The 20553-nt window shown below is 46.4% G+C and overlaps 1 protein-coding gene across 3 annotated transcripts in view; it reads left to right on the plus strand.

The window, feature by feature from the left end:
* RAD54L2 (RAD54 like 2) overlaps window positions 1–20553 on the plus strand; it is a 62993-nt gene that overhangs the window by 33219 nt on the left and 9221 nt on the right. For all 3 annotated transcript variants that reach the window (XM_027886406.1, XM_027886404.1, XM_027886405.1), the window contains 11 exons: window positions 9676–9874; window positions 11293–11432; window positions 12927–13058; window positions 13832–14064; window positions 14561–14743; window positions 15017–15150; window positions 16433–16629; window positions 17156–17498; window positions 18806–18983; window positions 19465–19716; window positions 20288–20406. In XM_027886406.1, coding sequence (XP_027742207.1) covers window positions 9676–9874; window positions 11293–11432; window positions 12927–13058; window positions 13832–14064; window positions 14561–14743; window positions 15017–15150; window positions 16433–16629; window positions 17156–17498; window positions 18806–18983; window positions 19465–19716; window positions 20288–20406 — 2110 coding nt within the window. The remainder of the gene's footprint in view (window positions 1–9675; window positions 9875–11292; window positions 11433–12926; window positions 13059–13831; window positions 14065–14560; window positions 14744–15016; window positions 15151–16432; window positions 16630–17155; window positions 17499–18805; window positions 18984–19464; window positions 19717–20287; window positions 20407–20553) is intronic.

Here is a 20553-nt window from a genome sequence, read left to right on the forward strand (position 1 = left end):
GTAGGTCGTACATGGAGGGGGAATGCAAGGTTAGAGGCCTTCCAAAAATTTTGGGTGGAAAGGTCTTTTGGGGTAATTTGTACAAAAGTAAGAGAGCAAGAGTGCAAATTAACTCCTACAATGTTGCTTCTCAATTTGTGAAGTTTGGGGCAAGGTTTATCACAGCCTACTCTACCAGTAGAAAATTCTCTGTCTTTGAGGAAACTTTTGTAACTGATCTAATGAGATTGTGTTCTGGCTGGTGGATCCAGAAGAGTGTCCATCACACTTTTCCATAGCCTTCTTGTCCCCAGAGATGACAGAACTGCACAAGGTCGCTGAATGAGTCTGGGACAGAACTGACACATCAAGTTCTTCCTGCTGTTGTGCTTCAACCACTATTCAGTGTTTCTTTTCCTCTTTACTTTATATGACTTTTCCTCACTCCGGGTTTTTGAGGTCTTCCAAGTAGCGAGTACCTGTATGTGCAGTGCTGTGCTACCTTTTTGTTATTTTATAAATGTTTCTGGAAAGTTTGAGAAGATTTAAAAATTATTTTTATGGTAGCACCCACCAGCTAGTAAATCAAGTTTTGTTACAGTACAATCAGTACTATCCTCTTGTTGCCCTACAAGAAAAAGATACTTTATTTAAAGATCCCTGTTTTCTCCCCACATGTACATATACACTACTTTTTTTGACTGTAGGGATAATTTTAATTTTGGCAGCCTTTCTCTTCCAGGCTTAGCTTTTGTGGTGTTGTGTATTTTGGATGGAGGTGTCCTTATGACATTGTGGCTTCAATTTGTATGAGTCTGATTGCCATGAACAACTTTGCAGCCCTTTGTCAAACTCCTTTAGCAGCACCAATATTTTGAAAAGGAAAACTAGAAACAGATTGTTCTTTCAGCGGTGGTGTTTCATTCTGGTCTTATTAGCTTTCTCCAGTGCTCTCGGTCACTTTTCTGGCTGCAGTTGATGGGAGAAGTGCCAGTGGAATGTGGTGGCACACAGGCTCCAACTCAACAATTTGAATTTTTCTCCCAAGTGATGCCTCCCTCATTAAACAGAGTCCTTAAAAATTCCTCAGAAATTACTTTAGAGACTGAAGCAGAAAAAGGGAACGCAGCTGAAGTTCTGCGCTTTGTTACAGTTCTAAAAAAGAAAATCCACAACTGTGTTTTGTTTTGTTTTGTTAAAGTAGGAAATTATATTTAAGGAGAGGAAAGAGAGCATAGGACAGGGAGCCAGCAACTTGGGAGTTCCTCAGCACTGATGCCTACCTGATTTCTTTGCCTTAGTTTTCCCCTCTGCAAGATGGACAGGAGGGTGTTTCACAGGTCACTGTGCTTGTGAGCTCTTTGACACTGACTGGAGTAGAAATGCCAGGTATTACAATTTTGAAATCCCTCCTCTCTTACAGCACTGCCATCATGAGCAACAAAGGAGTACTCAGATGCTGGCAGCTGCATTAAGATGGGATTATTTCCCATGCTGCTCTTTTAAATTAGGAGTGAGTATCCCCTGTCTTCTCCCCCCTCCCTGTTAACAGGTCCTGAACAAAGGTATGGTGAGGGCTTGAGGCAGAGATTAAAGTTCGGCTGGTGCTGGTTGTTTGTTTGCTATTTTGGTGGCCTTGGAAGTGTGTGGCAGCAATAATCCCTTCTTTATTATATCTCATTTCTCTGAGAGTGTGCTGGTATAAAGCTTATACCACAACTCCCAGCTACCTAGTGTAAACTAATGCTTATGTAATCATTGCATAATGCAGAATGCTTGCTCCCCTACTCGTCCTCTTTTCTTAGTCCCTGAAATTTATCCCTAGAAAAGTCACGGTACCAAGCAGCTGGATTCACTGTGCTGGGAACATGTCAAACTCCCTTATGTATCTATTTTCTGAAGTTGGGAGGGGAAGTGTATCTTTGTTACCTAAATCAATATTTAGCCACCTCAGTGGAATAGATCAGATTTCCCTTTTTTAAAAAGCTTTGAACTACTGTGAAAATAAATAACATCTGATGGTTAAATCCGGTTACTTGTGGTTTAGATCCCCGTGGTAATTTCTGTAATCTGGCTGACAAAACTCTATTCTGGGTTACTAGTTAACTGGGATAACCAGAAAGGGGAGGTTTCAGCTCCCTCCTGCGCACAGCTTGTTGAAAACTTCCCAGCACTCAGCCTGAAACACTTCCCGACTCCAGAGCAGGAGTTTTATGTAACTCGTTGCTCTCACACACCCCCGGCTAAAGGACAAATGTGACCCATCCCTGCTTCCCTCGCTACCTTAGTGTGTGCCTTTCCTGGCTTTGTTTCCTTGTCTTCACTAATGCCCACAGTGTCTGCACAAGAGAAGGGGGCACGTGAGGAGGAAACAGTTTACATTCTAGGTTGGAGGACTTCTGTTGGGAAAAGTAGTTTTGATTACATATCTAGAAGAGGGATGCCAGGTAGCAGCATTCTACATTTCTCCAGTTCTTGCCAAGTCAAGGCACTATGAAAATGTTTGATATGGAATTTCACAACTCTCTTTGGAGCGTATCAGAGCAGGAAATGGATACGAGACTGCCCGAAGCTCCAGAAAAACCATCAACCTTTCCTCTGTGGTGCCTGTGAGAGGGAGGACAACCCGAGGGGCACATCACCTGGGCTGCATTCAGGGGCCTGTGCAGGGATGGGAGGAGGTCCTGGAGGGGCTGGATGCCCAAGCAGCTCCCTGCCACACTCTGGTGGCAATGGGGTGCCGGTGGCTGCGAGCCTGTGCCATACAACAGTTATATAAGTGCTCTTTGGTGTTTATGTAACCCGGGTCTCAGCGTCCGCAGCGTTGAGGCCCAGCCAGAACAAGATCTCTTGGGTATTTGGGGCCTGGTTCTGCTTGCATAATCCCAGGGTTAGAAGATATATTGTCTGTCACCAAAGTTGGCAGTTTGATATTCCAGTTTGCCTCTCGGCACTTCTTGGCTGCTTCCCTTCCCTTTGGTTTTTGGGTGGTATCTTCCTTGCTCCTGCCCTTCAGTTCTGCTGCCTTTTGTCCCTGAAGGATTCCTTCAGGCCAGGAAAGGAGTTTTATTCTGCAGCATAACCTCATCAGTAACTGATATGCTGAAAGACCTCTGAAGGAAAAAAGAAGGGTGGTGCTGCCTTATAATTTATCTTCTAAAGTTTTTCATTGATTTGGGCATACTCCTTGCCCAAGGAGTCTGGAGATGGGTTTGGCTTTTATATGCTCCTGGTCTGGCTGCCTCCTCAGGCTCCAGCCCACAGAGTCAGTGCTGGTGGCATTTTTTTCAGAGTTCATTTCGCGTCACTTCCCTCCATCCTCTGGTCCTGGGCTGGGGATGGAGGCAGCCTGCCATCCCTCTTCACCAGCAGTCTGCAGATTTCATGCAGGTACCTTGAACCCAACCCACAGCAAATGATTGTTTTACAGATACTTAGAGAAATGAAAAAAATGTGTTACTCAGACTTGAAGGAGCAGTATTTGTTATACCAACATGACAGTCTCCGTGTCTGGTTACAGTGACAGGTATGAACGACACACCTCAGGTGGTTAACTCCTAGGTAAATCAGCAACGGGAATGAAGTTGTACGTGCTGTGTGACAGCTGAGGGAAGCTTCCCCTGGGAGCAGGCAAGCTCTGGGGCTGGGCAGGCTCAGCCCAAAAGATGCCTTTTGCCTGGCAGTAGCGTGGCTGTGACTCAGCAGGACACCGGCAGAGCTGGGGCAGGGCAGTCGGTCAGTGCTCCGGTCGGTGGGCTGCGTTTCACTGGAGCCAGGCGGGCATTCCTGGGGGCTGGGGCTGCGGGTCCCGCTGCCCGAGGCTCACACCGCGGCTGTCCCGCTTGGCCAGGGCACAGTGCCAGGCCTGGGAGCTCCCCACAGCCGTGGCCCTGTGTGGATAAGTGGACAGGAGGCAGGTCCCGCTCGGTGCTGTCAGCCGGTGGCAGCTGCAGAGGGTCTGGGGTGGCCAGCGCGGAGTCCGGCGGGCCGGGGGGGAGCGCGGCCGGCGCGGGGGGGCAGGTGTGCCGGCTTATATAATACTTACATAATTAGGGCTTTGTTAAGCACTACTGGCTGGGAGGGGCGTCCTGCTGTCGAAGACTGAGCCCGATTATTTTCCGAGGAGAACAAAGTCTTGTTGCTAATTAGCTGCTCTGACGGCGGCTGCAGGGGGGAGCCGCACCCCCGAGTCCCCCTGGAGGGGCTGCATCCCCCTCCGTCTCTCTTTAAAGTGACTTTCCCTTGTGCTTCGGGTAGGAGCAATCAGGGTTTGATGTGTGTCAAGCTCCGCGAGAGGGCTTTGTGCCTCTCCTGGGTGTTGCAACAGGTAGTGCCTGGCGGAAAGAAGTCTGAGCTTCCCCTGTGCTTTTTCCTACATTGTTCTTGAGGGGTTACACAAGGAATCTCCTGCCTCCAGCCTAGCTTGGGGTGCTCAAGTGTTTTCACACAATACCACCTTTGTGAGAGAGTGCTCTGTGCAGACATCTCTTCTCCCTTCTTGCATGGCATCCATGCAACAGCTGTACCAGTAGCATACGGAGAAAGAATACTCTGAAAATATTTCATTTATATTCCACAGCTGAGTACAAGATGAGCCAGAGCACTCTGCCTGTTGCCAGCCTCCAAGATGATTGCTGTGCCACAGTTAGAGAACTGCTGTTCTTCAGGTGCCAGGTACAGTTGTACTCTGGCATCGCTTACAAACTGCTCCAGAGCCCAGTGCACCGGGAAAACATCCCCTAACCCCAAACAGCATCGTCCAGGCTGTCAGAGCTCTGTGGAGTTGCTCCTCCAGCCTTTGGCACAGTTGTAGTTCAGTGTGTCAGGGACTGAGTGTTGCAGCTGGAGCTGTGCAATTAGACTTGTGCCATCCCTCAGTGCTCCTCCCATTCCTGCTTTAACAGCTCAGTACCGGCTGTAGTAGCACTAGCTAGTACTAGCTAGTCTCTGACAAGCTTTTGCCCACAAACCACATGGAACTTCCCAGAAGGACTGCAATAATAATATTGAACTGCTCTTTGTTCTTTGTGCAGGACAAAAGAGGGCTCCAAAGTAAGAATTAACTCCTCGCTGCTCTGCCTGCAGCTCCCTTCCTCACCATGCATGGGTATCCCCGTCCTTTGGGTAGGAAGTGATGCCCAAAGACTGAGCCACACCGTGATATTCAGTATCCTGAGTCTTCATAGTGAAAGGATTTTAGAAATAAACAGGTGTCTGGTTTTCAGTGTTAATGCCTTCCCTGGACTCACTGGAGTTACCCTGGCAGAGAAACTGGCCTCCCAAGAGGAGGGTGTACCTCTAGCTAGCCATGTTAGCTGACTAGTAACGGAGGAGGCAAGGAAGTCATCATCTGACAGTGCTTTGTTCACTGAGGGGTCTCTTGGACCTTCTCATCCAGCAACCTCAGGTAGGAGACCTTCTGGTATTATTCTGAATGGGAATTTCTGTATGAGTAGGAGTGTTGGACTGTTGCTGGAGCTGAGCTGTGGATGCACAACACTTGGACTTAATGAGGTCTGCCTTAGAGCATGGAGATTGGATGCAGGTGTAGCACTGTTTCTCACACACCTTGGTGTCAAAAGACTGTTACACAAATCTCACACCTCAAAACAATGTACCTGTTGCTTCAGGACACTTCACAGCAACCTGAGCCCTTTTGCAGAGCAGGCTGTGTCAAGAGCAATTCACTGCTGAATTGACAATGCTGGAGAATATTCTCCAGGCTGAGAATCCTAGGCTGTTTTAAGGGAAATTTGAAAAGGAGGTGATGAGGTGAGTTTTGTAAGGTTGGGTGCAATAGGAAGTGCCCGACTGTGGGACAAATCTTTTGCTGTGTTACACATCATGAGTCGCCTGTGCAGTGTTTAGGGCAGCTCTGGCAGTCATAGCACATAGGTAGCATCTGAAGCAGTTACACAGAGCAGTCACGACTCCCTTTCTTACAGAGACTTCTAAACTGTATCACTGCAATATGCAAGTGTTGGTCGAGAAACCAAACGCCTCCCCCTGCTTGTGTGTACAGCTGGGGGTGGTGGTTGCTGCTGCTTATTGAGCAAAGAAAACTGGCAACCCCTGGTCTGCAGCACAAACCAGGGCCATGCTCTAATCAGGTCTGTGGGATTTTGAGAGGGCAAGCACATTTCAGACCTTTAAAGTGTGTGAGAGGGGTAGTTGTGCCCCTCTTGGTACCTTGCAGGACAGAGTGCCTGGGTGTGTGCAGGTGCCCATAACCAAGGACCAGTGGGAATTGCATGGGGATCTCTCAGATGGAGAGCTCTGACCCACCTGAAGGAACAGCTGCACTGATGCTCTCACCAGTTCCCTTAGGGAAACCCTCTTTGTAGATCTGGTGAGGACACTACAAAACATGGAACAGCTGGTGTGAACCCAGCGGTTGATGTTCCAGCTGGTTCTTGGTGCCCAGTGTGTAGCCACGGGATGGATTTACGTTCTTGCCAGCAACCACACCTGACCCATGGCTGCCTTCTGCTGAGGAGACCTGGGCCTGCTTTTTCTCTTGGCTGTACTTGGGCACATGTGGCTGATTTCGCTGTGCTGGGCTGTCACCCACAGGCTCGTGGCAGTGCTCTTCTCATGGAGGCATCGTGGATAACTGCCCAGCTCTTCCTAGAGTGCACTAACATCGTCAGCATGATCAGGCAGTTGTCAACATGCAAACGTGGCTGATGAGTTTTTATGTTGTGTAAAAGGCTACTTGTATAACCATGTCAGAGTAACATGTTGAGCTCCTGTTACAAAACCATGATTGCGTTTTCTGTTGTAGATGTAGGTTTTGCAAAATTGGGGCAGGATTATTCCATTGATTACCTGATGGGAGCTGTTCGACGAGGCTGTTCCCACACTCCTTCCAACACAAAGATCGAGCCTGTGCTTATGCAAAATAGGTTTCTTTGTGTGTAGTTTGTTTCTTGATGTATTTCTGTCCCAGTGTGGGTCCCAGTTACACAGTGTGGAGCTCACCGTGCTGGAGTGCAGCCACACGGCTGCAGCTGGAGCCTGGCTTTTCATATATGGCAAGCTGTAGGCTGTGCACACCATCAGGAGTTTAATACAAAGCAACAATCAAACAATTCCTGCTTGTAACTGCCAACTCATGCCACAGGTGTGGTGGGAGCTGGTGCATGGTGAGATTTGCAGTTTTATCATTGTATTAGTTAAACTTTGTGAAAGGCAGCTTTATTCGTGGTGGTGGCAAGGGTGGGAGCAGCCTCGGGAATCCGGCTGTCCCCTGAATCCCACTGCAGCTGAGTCAATGTGATGTTTGGTGCTGTCAGGAGCGTGGAAGAGCTCTCAGTATGTAGATGCGTATGTGTCGGGAGCGTGGGCTGAGGCACAGATTGTGTTCCTCACCTCAGAACTTGCATTGGCAGGACAAACACCAGCCTGAGCAGACACGGCTGTGGCGAATGAGGGCCTGTACTCACTGCAGGACCAAATTTATCATCAGATTTTGTGCTTCAGGCTCCTGGTCAGATGATAATTATATTTTTTTTAAAAAAACCTGCTGGTCCAACTGTGTGTAGGTTTCAGATTTTGTATTAGGTGTGGTTAAGAGGGAAGAAAAGGTAAAATGCTTTTTTGGCATGAGATGGAATGAGTCTATGTAGGGATTGCACGACAAATATGAAAACGTAGAGGAGACATGTAATAATTGGGGCTGCTGAGCCTTTAGATTTTGTTAGTATCTCCCTTGTCCTGAAGACACCCTTTCCTGGCACAGCGCAGGTGGCAGAGCGGCTGCCGGAGGAGGTGACCTGGGTAATCGCTGGAGTGTGGGGAGGGAAGTGTTTCCTCTTCCAAACAAGCATGACTTTGTGCTCTCTGGTGCCTTGTCAAGGTCCTCGGGCCCGGGGTGAGATGGCAGCAGTGTAACCATGGCAGTGTTTGTCTCCGGTTTAATGACTCATCCTGGAGCATGTGATCACGTGTGCAGCCTCCCTGCTTCCCTTTGCCCTATTTCATCCAATCTTTTGATCTAGTTATATAAGCAGGAGTCGAGAGGGGTGGGGGGAAGGAAACAGTGCTGAAGAATTGCAGGTAATGTGACTAAAATGTGTCTGTGGCTCAAATAGCAGAGCTGTTGTTTGGGAAGCCTGGGAAACTGGGTTTTCTCCCTGCACAGTTCTCTGTCTGCAAGTGAGCGTGATATTTGAGCTTGTAAGTCTAAGGAGACATGGTGGGAGGACAGGACTCCAAGACCTTGGCTGTGGTAGGAGAACTACCCTGCTTGTAGCAGCAAACCTCTTGACCTTTGTCTTCACACGCAACATAACTTTTCTTTCATTCGTCATGAGATCTGTTTCATCCCATAAGCTGTGGATACCTGTTCTCCAGTATGTGTAGGACTGGCAGAGACCAATGTTCACAGAAGTGTTTGAGCTACTCTGCTGATATTGGTCTGTGGTGGGGTGAGCCCTGAAGTCCTAAATGCATTCTGACAATAGAGCAAATACTGGGGCTGGTCTGGTGAGGAAGTTTGCAAAGTTGGTGCTTTTGCCTAAGGTCTGAATCTAGTTCTTGTCATCTCAGTTTTAAGAGGTGATACTGGTGGTAAGTTTAAGTTAATAGGCATATTAACATGAGAGCTGTAGGTGCAACGTGCTGTACTGAAGCATCCTTTGTTTTAGCTCCCAGCTTTTTTGAGAAGGGATGCTCTTTGTCTCCAGATCCCACGGAGTCACAATGAGATGTTTGTGGGTTCTGTATTGCTTCATCTGCCACATTCTTCTGCACTGATGTCTTCTTTCCTTCAAAGTTCTGTCTAAGTGTCATTTCAGTTCAGTCATTAACTCGGATACACAATGTAAGCAAGAAAGCTGATTACAAGATGAGACTCAGGGTATCTCTTTGCCTGACACAAGGGGACAAGATGCTTCAAAGAAGCTATTACAATGCTTGTCAGAAACAGTTTGCTTCAAGGGAAGCTTTTGAACAGAAACACTTCCTTTCTGTGCTCTGGAAGCATTAGCTTGGCCACTGGCAGCCTGTTGAAGAGCCAAGTGTCACATAGAACAAGGTGTCATTTCATATAATGCCTTAAGAGTGAAATCAAGCACTAATGGAAGTCTGAAGATGGGAGAATGAAGAGAAAAAAGAATGAGTGCGATCTATAATGTAGAAAGAGTATTGCCACTTACTTTTTATTCTTAAAAAAGTTTGTTGGAAGTTACAATTTAAATCATGGGAGTGGAGCCTGGTGCTAAAACAACTGAGTTCAGTGTTTGAACCAGATAACCCCTTACATGGTATGTTCTGTTAACTTGGAAGATGGTTATTACACAGGTGTCATAAATGGAAATTTCTGCCTTACTTGAACAACAGGAAACAAAGAGATTAAAGTTCCTTGTTTTAATCAGAACTCATTATGTCCCTGTAGGAACACAGACCCTTGGGACAGCAAGTGCTCCGTGTGGACTGAAATAATTTTGCCTAGTTTTCTTGTCAGGACATTTTTGGGCTGTGTTGAGTGTTTTTTACTGTCTTGACTTTTACTGGGAACTGACCCTTCACTATAAAACTTTTTAACACTCTGTGTGGCTGTTGGAAAGGACCATGCTTCTAAATGAGAGAGAATCGGGATTGTCGGTTCCCACTCAGCTCAGATCCTGATGAATGCTCATGTACAAGCCAAGCTGGCCCAGCTGTTCTCATGTCATGGCCCTCTCCCCTTGGCAGACCAACCCCGGGAAGGTGTGTTCAGTGGTGACCATGCTGAGCACACGGAGGATGGAGAATGGCAGCGCTCGACTTCAACTACCTCATCTCCGAGTGAGCGGGCAGAGCAACTCTTGCAGAACCAGCACAAGAGCCTGGCCTCTGAGGACACCAAAAAGAAGAGGGCTCAGAAACCGTCTCACATGCGGAGGAACATAAGGTAAGGAGCAGCAGGACAGAGCTGGGGTCACATAGAGCCCTCTGGGTGAAATCAGAATCTCTGCTTCTGAGCTACATTTTGCCACTGCTGGCAAACCAGATGGTTTTTCTTTTCCAAAACCTTAGGATTTCACCAGTGGGAGTAGTATGATCTCAGACTGGAGTGCTGCATGTGGGTGCAGACTTGTTTGGTATTTCAGAAGAGGGAATATTTGGTTATGGAATATATTGCAAAAGTTGTGTAATTGCTGCTGGCTTTTAAAAGATGTAATAGAAAAACAGTACCACCATTAAGTTAGTATCAGTTTCAGATATTTGCTGAGGTGAATCCTATTGAAAACAGCCTAAAACACAGTCTTTTACTGTACTGTCCTGGGTATTCTTTAGCAAGAATGCTGATGCTAGGACCAGCGATTGAAATGCTGGAATTCACTTTCACCTGGATTATATAAAGCAGTAATAGTTTGATTGTGTAAGTCACCACGTATTCTGGGACAAGTTGTCGAGTGGTAAATCACTATGAAATATTGTTCAAGGGTACTCTTAAATGCTCAGACGAGTCCTAATGGAGCAGGAACTCAAGTGGCTTCTCTTGCCCTGTGTGCAATGTGCTGGTGATCTCTGGTTCATATTTAAGTTTGTGCAGATGATTTTCTTAAAGCCAAAGGAATGAGCACTGAGTAGGCCTGGGGACGTCTCCTCCTATCTCCCCCTCCCTCGTTAGGATGGGGAAGATGCCCCTGAAGTGTGGGGTTGGGTGGTTCTGAAGGCTAGTTAGAGGGAGCTGGATTTTACCACTGCTTGTACAACTCCTCTCCCCTGGCATAAACACCTTCATTTCCAGTGCTGCACATGTGAAACTGAAACAGGGGAAAAACAACATTTGGAAGTAAAGAAAACTACCTGTAAAGGGAAGGTGCTTTGAGAGCATCCCTTAAACCACTGTTAAAGCCATTAGAAGTGCTGGTTCCTGAAAACACTATGTCAGAAGAGAATCAGGGTGATGACTTTTTGTGGTGGAATTGATGCCTTTTCCTCCCATGTATCTTCTTTGCATGGCTTTGTGCATTTTGTGTTTATAATAAACTGCATGTCAATAAAATACATCCTTTCAGACAGAAGAACTTTTCTCTGATAACCTGCTTGACATATGTGCTTACCCACTCCCAATTTTCTCCTTTCTTTATTTTGTTTCTGTCAAACTTTTGTCGTTTTCTTGACTGCTCGTAGTGTTACCTGTAGTTGGGAAGCACCGTCTTGAAATAACTGTATTTACCTTTTGATGATGATGTTGCCAGTCTGTGTAGCTGGCAGACTCCTGGAGCCTGTCAATCATCTCTTGAGCCAGCTGTGCAACCGTTCAGGTTTTTGGGAGAAATTGTTTGAGTGTAACCAAATCACGTTTGCTCCTGTGTTCAGAAAGCTGTTGCGTGAGGACCAACTGGAAGCCGTGACAAAGGCAGCCCAGCAGGAAGAGTTGGAGAGGAGGAAACGGCTTGAGCAGCAGCGGAAGGATTATCCAGCCACTATTCCAACCGTGCCCCTTGAGTTTCTTCCTGGTAAGCAGTGGGAGATGCCCACCAGAGCAGGAGTTTTAAGGATGGAAGCTGAATGAAGAAGGTAGTGCCGTGCTTGGCCGTTATAGGAAAAGGGGTAATGGTTTTAAACAGAAAGAAAGTAGATTCAGGTAGATGAAAGGAAGAGGGTGGTGAAACACTGACACAGGTTGTCCAGAGAGGTGGTAAATGCTCCATCTCTGAAAACATTCAAGGTCAGGATGGATGTCCCTGCCCATGGCAGGAGAGTTGGACTAGATGGCCTTTGAAGGGTCCTTCCAACCCCAACCATTCTGTGTTTCTATGCTGTACATGCATGTCAAAGTGTGAACTCTTGAAACAGAAACTCCAAAGCACTTGTTGGTTCAGTGTAAACAGTTCCACTCGTAAACTGGTTTTGAATCAAGATGCTGTGGCTGCATGGTGAAAGGTGCCAGGAAGAAAATATCTTGTTGGAGATGTTTTGACACATTAATTGTGTGTAGAGGGACTCTGGAACAGAGCTCTCTTGTCTTTCCAGCTGGTGTGAGAGCTTAAACCAAGAGGCTTGACAGAATTAATGTGTCCAGACCCTCTTTGTCCTGGGAATGGTCTGTGCCAGGGATAGTGGAGCAATAGACTGGGAGCACGAATGTTCATGATGTAACCTTGCCCTTTCTTGCGTGTTTCAGCAAGCAGTGAGTAGCAGGCAGTATGACTGGTTAGGCATCACTCTTGTCTTCTAGTGAATATGTCATCTTGTGTTGTTTCCTGATCTGGATCCTTTTGGTGCTCTAGTGATGACCAGACTCTGTCTGGTGTAAAGGGCAAGGAAGTGTAGTTGAATGTTGTGTAAGGAGTCAGGAGTTCCTGAGTCGTTTTGCCTCTTGAGAAAATGCATATTCTCCCTTGCATGCAAGTGTTCAAGACACTTTTACATAGAAGAGGAGGAGTAAGGGCTGTTTAAAACACTTCAACTGTTGCAGGGTGGGTTGCAGCCCCAGAACATCATTGCTGAGTCACTTCAGTGGTGCTGTTTGGTCCCTTTAGCCTCTCTTTCCACATGGCAGCACTAAAACATACAAACAAATGCTCTTGATCAGCAAAAGTTGTTTATGATGTGGGATGTAATTATTACAGTGTCCCTACTAACAAAGGACAGTTATCATCCCTTCAGTTCTTTGCTGGGTGAAACACAGCTTTTACTTTTGAGACCAAAAAAAAAAAAGAGAAACAAAGGGCTTTAGCATGTTGCATGGTCAGTGTGCCCCAGTCAGGGCATGAAACAGAGGGTGCCATCAGCAATGGGCTATTGTTTCAGCATATTGAGAAAGGAGCAGAGTGTGACCCAGGAAGCTGAGTCATAGCAGTATTGTAGACAGTGAGAGTCTGTTATGGAAAATTCCAGGACTAAGTTATTGGAGCAAAAGTGGAAGGAAATACTGTCTGGTTTCTGAGCAGTTTTGTCTCCTTCCTCATTACTATGAATTACTTATTGTTTATGATTTATATTTGTAGAGGACATCGTTTTCAGAACAGCAGAGGCGACTCAGCTCCCCCCTCAGGTCCTGGCTGAGGAAGTGATCTGCCTCGACAGTACCAGCAGCGGCAGTGAAGATGATGCTAAAGGAAAAAATAGCATTAAAGATGGTAAGTGACCAATTGGCTCAGCCTGGCCTTCTCACAGTATGCTGTTTATTCAGCCACAAGTCTGTTTTCATCTAGTCAGATGCTCCAGTGGTGAATCACTTCAGATTTTTGTAGGCCTATTGGTTTCCAATTATATGGGCAGTTCTGCTCTGTGAGTCCCAAAGTGACATTTATAAAATGGCCTGTCAGGCCCTCTTGTGAATTTGTGTTTATTTCTGCTTTATAAATGCACTTCACTTTGCCCAGTGCTCTGCTGAAGAATGCTTATGTGGGATGTGGCATTGTCTGCTGCGTATAAAAGGAACATCTAAGTATTCAGATCTTCAGCTGAAAGTGGTTTTTATGTCTCTTGTCCCAAATGGACCTAACCTGACTATTTTATACCACTCTGGTACAGTACTTCTGCCCGATTTCCTTGGTGGTCCTTAGACACTGCAACAGTAGATAAAATGCATGCCTGGATTTGCTTAAGAGGACATATGGAGGTGAATGGAAATCACTCATCGAAACTGTCTCACTTTCTGTTTGGATCAGCCCAAATTAATGTTGTCTGAAACATAAGAAAGCTCAGGGAAAGTCGTGCTTTCATATGCTGATTTGAGAGGCCTGGTGTGTCTGTATCGTACCTGCTTGTTCAGAATGGGTCATTAGGCCAGTGTGGGATTGCAAAAGGTGGTTGTAGCCTTATTTCGTGATAGTTTTTTCTGTGTATGATAAACCCTGATGTTAAGTTCACCTTTGCCCTTACTTTCTCCTGCTTTGGTTATTTACAGAAGTGATTGAGCTGAGCTCAGGAGAGGATGATGCCCTCCAAATTGTGGACAGCAGTGACTCTGGCAATGAAGGGGAGGAGGATGGCAGTGAAGAGAGCAGTGGCTCTCATGTGAATGATGCCTTAAATCAGTCAGATGCTCTGGGGCAAGTCATTGTCAACATCAATCATCCACCAAATGAAGAGGACATTTTCCTGGCTCCCCAGCTTGCACATGCAGTAAAACCTCATCAGGTAGGCTTTGTTAGTCTTGCAAATGCAGTGAGGTCAGGCAAGCCTGCCTTGCAGTCTCAGGAGAACTTCTTTGGTGAGCTCTGTGACCAGTCTGGTTGTAGCAGTGACTGTTGTGGACATCTGGACAAATTAAAGGGAGGCCAAGGCTCTGTATAACTTTGGCTATTGTATTATCAGACCTTTGTATATTTAGATGAGCTTTTTAAAAATAAAATTATATTTATAAACAAACTAATCAGCCCCAATTCAGATTCTCTGGCTACAAATTAATTTTGATTTATTGTTATAGTCTTAGGACATTTTATGAGTATCTAAAAATAGTGAGTTTCTGAACCTTCTCCAGATTAGAGTACTTCAGTGAAGTTGAAACCTCCCCTTTATATTTTAATGGTTTATGCAATCCTAATGTAATTGCCACTCTGTAAAGACATACCCATCTTGTTGTGTTTTTTTTTTTCTCCCACCATTCTAATACCTTTTCTACTTTTCTGTCTAGATTGGTGGCATCCGATTCCTGTATGACAACTTGGTCGAGTCCTTGGAGAGATTTAAAACCAGCAGTGGGTTTGGGTGTATTTTAGCACATAGCATGGGCCTGGGCAAGACCATACAGGTCATCTCTTTCTTGGATGTACTTTTTCGGCACACGGAGGCAAAGACTGTTCTTGCCATTGTACCTGTGAGTAGCCACGGGAAGGGCTGGCTGAGGGGCTTCTTTGCACTGCTGCTTTCTTTGCATAGAGAAGGTTGATTAGTGTCCCATCTCACATCAGGCTCTGTTGTACCCTTGCTGTTCTTCTCCCTCTTTCATTCCCTGTCCCTGAATTTGCATGCTGTGATCTGCTACTTCTGTCCAGGCACAGCTGGGTGTCATTCCCTATTTTCATTTTTGGTCTTAAAATCCCAAGTGATTGTGCTGGGTTTTTAATCCTTCCATGGTTAACTTTTTCAGGTGAATACGCTCCAAAACTGGTTAGCAGAGTTCAACATGTGGCTCCCAGCACCTGAAAACCTTCCTGCTGATTATAACTCCAAAGAGGTCCAGCCCCGCACCTTCAAAGTCCACATCCTGAATGATGAACACAAGTAGGTGCCAGTAAAAGTCTTTTTGAGCTCTTGAACTGTGTCTTAGGGAACTGTTACCAGAATTGGTGTTGCAGACTATTGAGTTTGGGTTAATCCTGTGTCCTTGACTCCCAGATCTTTCCCACTCTGCATTTATTATGGATGTTATCTGAGGGAAGGATTTTGGTACCTGTGAGAGGTACTTTTTTCATCCAATATTTATATCTTGTACTTCCTTCTCACACTGCTGACACATCTTTCTGTTCTTCCCTGTGTGCTGAGATCAGGAACCCAGTCCCAGAGACAGAACTGCCTCTTCAGAGAGGAGCAAAGTGCTGTGGTTTGGTGGGACACTGTTAGTCCTGTCAGAGTCCTGGGGTTCCTGAGGCGTGTGCCCCTGTACCACATTTCTTGTATTTTAAATGTGGATTTTTTTTTTCCTGAGGTTTTTCACACATTTAGGGGTTCCTCTACCTGACACTTTGACTTTCTGTGAATGGGAGTTGTCCTTGAAGGGTTCTGGCAAGATATACAAAGCCTCTTTGTCCAAAAAGGAGAGATCAGTGATTGCAGTTACAGCCTGGTGTGGAGTGGGTTCCTGGCTCATGGATCTCTGCTTCTTTCTGGGTTATTTTTCCTGCATGGAACAGGACATCACAGTGATCCTAGGGAATTCTCAGTTCATACACCTACCTGTTGATGTCCTCACCTTCTGACTGGGGTGTATTTTGAATCAGCCATGTGTTTACTGCTGGCTGGGATCTGGTGTGCCCTGGTGGATTGAGTGAAGACGGTGTCTTGATCTGAACCAAATCTGAGAAGGCTGCCAGGGAAGGAATAACTGGGGAACATTGGGCATTGGAGGAGACAACAAGAAGGGAAAAACAACTAGACAATTACAGTCATGTGCGTTAGCAGCTAGTTCTGAAAATGGTTTTTGCACGGGCAGACTCAGCGGCTCTTTAAAAAGAGTGCTGTCGTGAAATGAGTGTTTTAAGGTCTCTCAAAAAATCACCAGCACAGGTGCTCCCAAGTTTGATGTCCTTTTGTACATGACAGACTTCTACAGCTCAGTTTCTGTAACAATTTGTCATTCTCTACTGAGCTACCAGTGGCTTTTAAAAGGCTTTTTTTCCCTTCTATACCAGTTTGCTTCTTAAAGAAATTTCATTGTGTTCTTTTGTCTGGTTCGATGTGAGGAAAGTGCTCTAAATTAATTGAACAGGTCTTTTTTTTCTCAGCAGACTCCAGTGATTCAGTCTGAAACTGGAGAAAGTCTGAAGTTTATTTGGTTGTTTTGCAGGACAACAGCTGCACGTGCAAAGGTGGTGAATGACTGGGTGACAGAAGGTGGTGTGCTGCTGATGGGATACGAGATGTACCGCCTCCTCTCACTGAAGAAGTCCTTTGCCACTGGCAGGAAGAAGAGAACAAAGAAACAAACTGGCCCTGTCATCATTGACTTGGATGAGGAAGACCGGCAGCAAGAGCTTCTGAAAGGTGGGAGGCCAGCCCTCAAGAGGGAGAGTGTGATCCTGCTGTCCAGCTGGCCATCAGCAGTGGCAGCACAGGGAAACAACCTGTAACTTGCTTTTAGCATTGCTGACATGAACAAACCTTGCTGGGCAGGAGTGTGTCTTTGGAAGCAGAAGGTTGTTGAGCTTTGACTGAGTCTCTAATTTCTTGCAAGAGCTGCGAGTAAGTGTGGAACTCAAAAGACTGAACTATGGGACTTGTCAGTGTGAGATTTGCCAGTCTGAAGTGATGCAAGACACCCGACTTGATGTAATGTGGGTTGTTGAGCAGAAATCAAGGGACAGTCGTGTTTGCTCGTTACCACATTATGCTATATCAGAGCTAGTGTTTAGTCATATTTTATCTCGTGAATCAGCCTGGCTCTCTGCACCCATGAATTCTGCTTTTTTGTCTGTAAGAACTACCCCTCCTTTGTGAAGTTGGTGACCATTTAAAACCAGAACTTTGTCTTATTCACCTCTAACTAACACTTAACGTTCCTTGTCCTCAGGGATTGAGAAGGCCTTGTCTCGCCCTGGCCCAGACGTGGTTATTTGTGACGAGGGACACCGGATAAAGAACTGCCATGCCAGCACTTCCCAGGCCCTGAAGAACATCCGCTCGCGCCGGCGGGTGGTGCTGACGGGGTACCCGCTGCAGAACAACCTCATTGAGTACTGGTGCATGGTGGACTTCGTGCGGCCTGACTTTCTGGGCTCGCGGCAGGAATTCAGCAACATGTTTGAGCGGCCCATCCTGAACGGGCAGTGTATCGACAGCACCCCGCAGGACGTGCGGCTCATGAGGTACCGCAGCCACGTCCTGCACAGCCTGCTGGAAGGCTTCGTGCAGCGGTGAGTCTGCGAGTTCTTAGTGCTGTGGTCTGTGCAAACACCTCCTTCATCCCACATTACCTGGCTTGTCTGCTGAGGTTATGTCCTACAATTAAGTCTTGCTGCCTTACAGAATCACGGAATCGTTCAGGTTGGAAAAGACCTGAAGGCCATCAAATCCAGATGTTCCCCCAGCACTGCCAAGCCCACCACTAAACCATGTTCCCAGGTGCCACATCCACATTTCCATTAAACCCTTCCAGGATTTAACCACTTCCCTGGGAAGCCAGTTCCAATGTTTGAGAACCCTTTCAGTGAAGAAATTTTTCCTAATATCCAATCTAAACCTCCCCTGGCAGAACTTGAGGCCATTTCCTCTCATTCTGTCGCTTGTTACCTGGGAGCAGAGCCCAGGCTCCACCTGGCTCCAACTCCAACCTCCTGTCAGGGAGTTGCAGAGAGCAAGAACATCCCCCTCATCCTCCTTTTCTCCAGGCTGAGTCCCCCCCAGCTCCCTCAGCCACTTCTCATCAGACTTGGGGTCCAGACCCTTCCCCAGCTCCGTTGCCCTTCCCTAGACCTGCTCCAGCCCCTCCATGTCTTTCCTGTAGTGAAGGACCCAAAACTGAACTCATGTTTCAAGGCGCAGCCTCACCAGTGCCCAGCACAGGGGGATGATCACTGCCCTGGCACTGCTGGGCACACTGTTTCTTACAGCTCAGTTTTGCCTTAGGGTTAGAGGTAAAACTGTTTTGCTTTGATACCACAGACTGATACTAGAGAACCTCTGACTGCACCAGAGTGACCTCGGGTTTATTTTGATGGCTTAATAGTTAATTTGAAAGTGTACTTTTTGACATCCCCTACCCAAGGATCTGAAAGTGTTTCATGAAAGTGTTACGAAAAGGGACAGTGACTCCACTGTTCTGGAAACAAATCAGCTTTTCTTCCTCATATGAGGGTTCAAAGATGCTGGAGCAGTGACTTGAATGGAATGTCTTAGTCATTAGCAGAGCTGAAAAGAAACCTTCGGTCTTGTTTCTGGTTTTCAGCTACCATGGAAAACAGGAGTTTCATCACCCTCCTGTGATCTGAGCTAGAAGATTGCAATGTTTGAGATCTCTGTAATTGTGTTTACAGCTGGTATTTGGCTGCAAGGATAGTCTCTTGGAAGTGTCATGCATTAGAGAAACATGCAATTTAAAGGCCTTTCTCCCTGCAGCCAGGTGGGCAAGAAGTCAAAATCTTACCCTACAGGCAACCATAAAGAGATCATATTGGGAAATTCTCTTCCCTGTATTTATCTCTCTTTTTTATTTCCCCCACAGGCGAGGCCACAATGTTCTGAAGGTTCAGCTCCCATCTAAGGAAGAACACGTCATTTTGGTACGTCTGTCAAAGATCCAGCGAGCCCTTTACACGGAGTTCATGAACCGGTTCCGAGACGCAGGCAACAGTGGCTGGCTGGGACTGAACCCACTCAAAGCTTTCTGTGTCTGTTGCAAGGTAGGTTCTGGCAGGAGATGCAAAGAAATATTCTAATATGTAAGGCAAAGGCAGGAATATGAGACAAAACAGAAAGTCAAAGTGTGGTTGGCCAGGGATATCTTCTCTCCCCAGAGTGCTCTGCGATGGCTCAACAGTATTGTTTGCTTCCAGAACTGGGATGCAGGGATGTTAAACGTGCTTTTCAAATTGTGCAAGAAACCTGCAACCATCAGCTGAACCAGGACTGGGCTGATACCTTCACCTGCACAGCCTTACCTGCTGCAGTGCCAACAGGCAGCCTCTTCTGCCTTTGCGCTGTGTGGGGTGCACAGTGGCCTCCTGGTAGTTCTCAGGGAAAGAATTTGTCACTTTTAAAAATATGAGAGCCTAGGGGAAGTATTAGTTCTTTCCTATGAATAATAGCTGTGGGGCTTTCAGACCACAATCATTGGCGAGCAGCAGGCCAGCACAGGTCTAACCACTTTTGTTACCGTTTCAGATCTGGAACCATCCAGATGTGTTGTATGAAGCTCTGCAAAAGGAGAATCTGGCAAACGAGCAGGATTTGGATGTGGATGACCTTGGCACAGCAAGTACTAATTCCCGCTGCCAGCCTCAGGGAATTAAAGTCAAAGCAGAGAGTAATGCTTTGGCATCACCAGTTGGAGAAGCTACTAACAGCAAGTTCCTCCAGAGTGTTGGCTTCAACCCTTTTCAGGAGAGAGCAAATCAGGTCGTAACTTATGAGTGGGTGAGTGCCACTGCTGGAAGTCTCTTCATTTGGAGAGTCTGAAAGAGCGTACCTCTTTTTTAGGGCAATTTTCTGAACTGGAGCAAAGAGAAGACTCTTCTGTTTGAGTTGTGGGTTTCTCTTACATTTCTTTACCATGGAGCATCTTGATAAGCAGATCTGTGTGGTGCTGGGAGGGGTTTATGACTCTCATGAGGCAGGAGTGCAGGCAGCACTCACACCATTGTTTTCATCTGACCAGAAAGGCTGTGGATTTTGTTATTCAAAAAAAGGTGTTAGGGTGAAGTTTGATCTAGATAATACGGTGGTAAATCTAAAAGACTGAAAGAAAGCTTTTCAGGTAAAAGAGTCATGAAAGGTTGAGAGGACACTCATTCACCCTAGAAGTTTGTCATTTGGAGCTTCTGGAAGGGGAGGTAGGAGGAGTAGTTGGGAGTAGCATTCTCACCTCTACCAACTGGATGTAAATAACCTCTTTGCAATGACTGATTTCCCTCACCTTGAGACAGGGTTGTTGGACTAAACAGGGAATGAGCAACTCCACCTGTAATAGTCTCCCATTTCTTGGTAGGCCAAAGACATCTTGTGTGATTACCAGACGGGAGTCTTGGAGAACTCGCCCAAGATGGTGTTACTGTTCCACCTAATTGAGGAAAGTGTGAAGCTTGGAGACAAGATCTTGGTCTTCAGGTAAGCAGAGTGTAATAGCTGATCCTGCAGTCACCAAGTACTGGAGTAGCTGGATCCCCTGTGGTGCTAGAAGGTTGTTACACAGGGTGAATGGTGTAGCAGTTTCCCTTTTTTTCTTTTTTTGTATTAGATCTTGCATTTCATCTG

Source organism: Empidonax traillii, unplaced genomic scaffold (genome assembly GCF_003031625.1).
Source record: "Empidonax traillii isolate 1590-97213 ecotype Southwest subspecies unplaced genomic scaffold, ASM303162v1 scaffold187:size1931383, whole genome shotgun sequence".
Taxonomy (NCBI): Eukaryota; Metazoa; Chordata; class Aves; order Passeriformes; family Tyrannidae; genus Empidonax; species Empidonax traillii.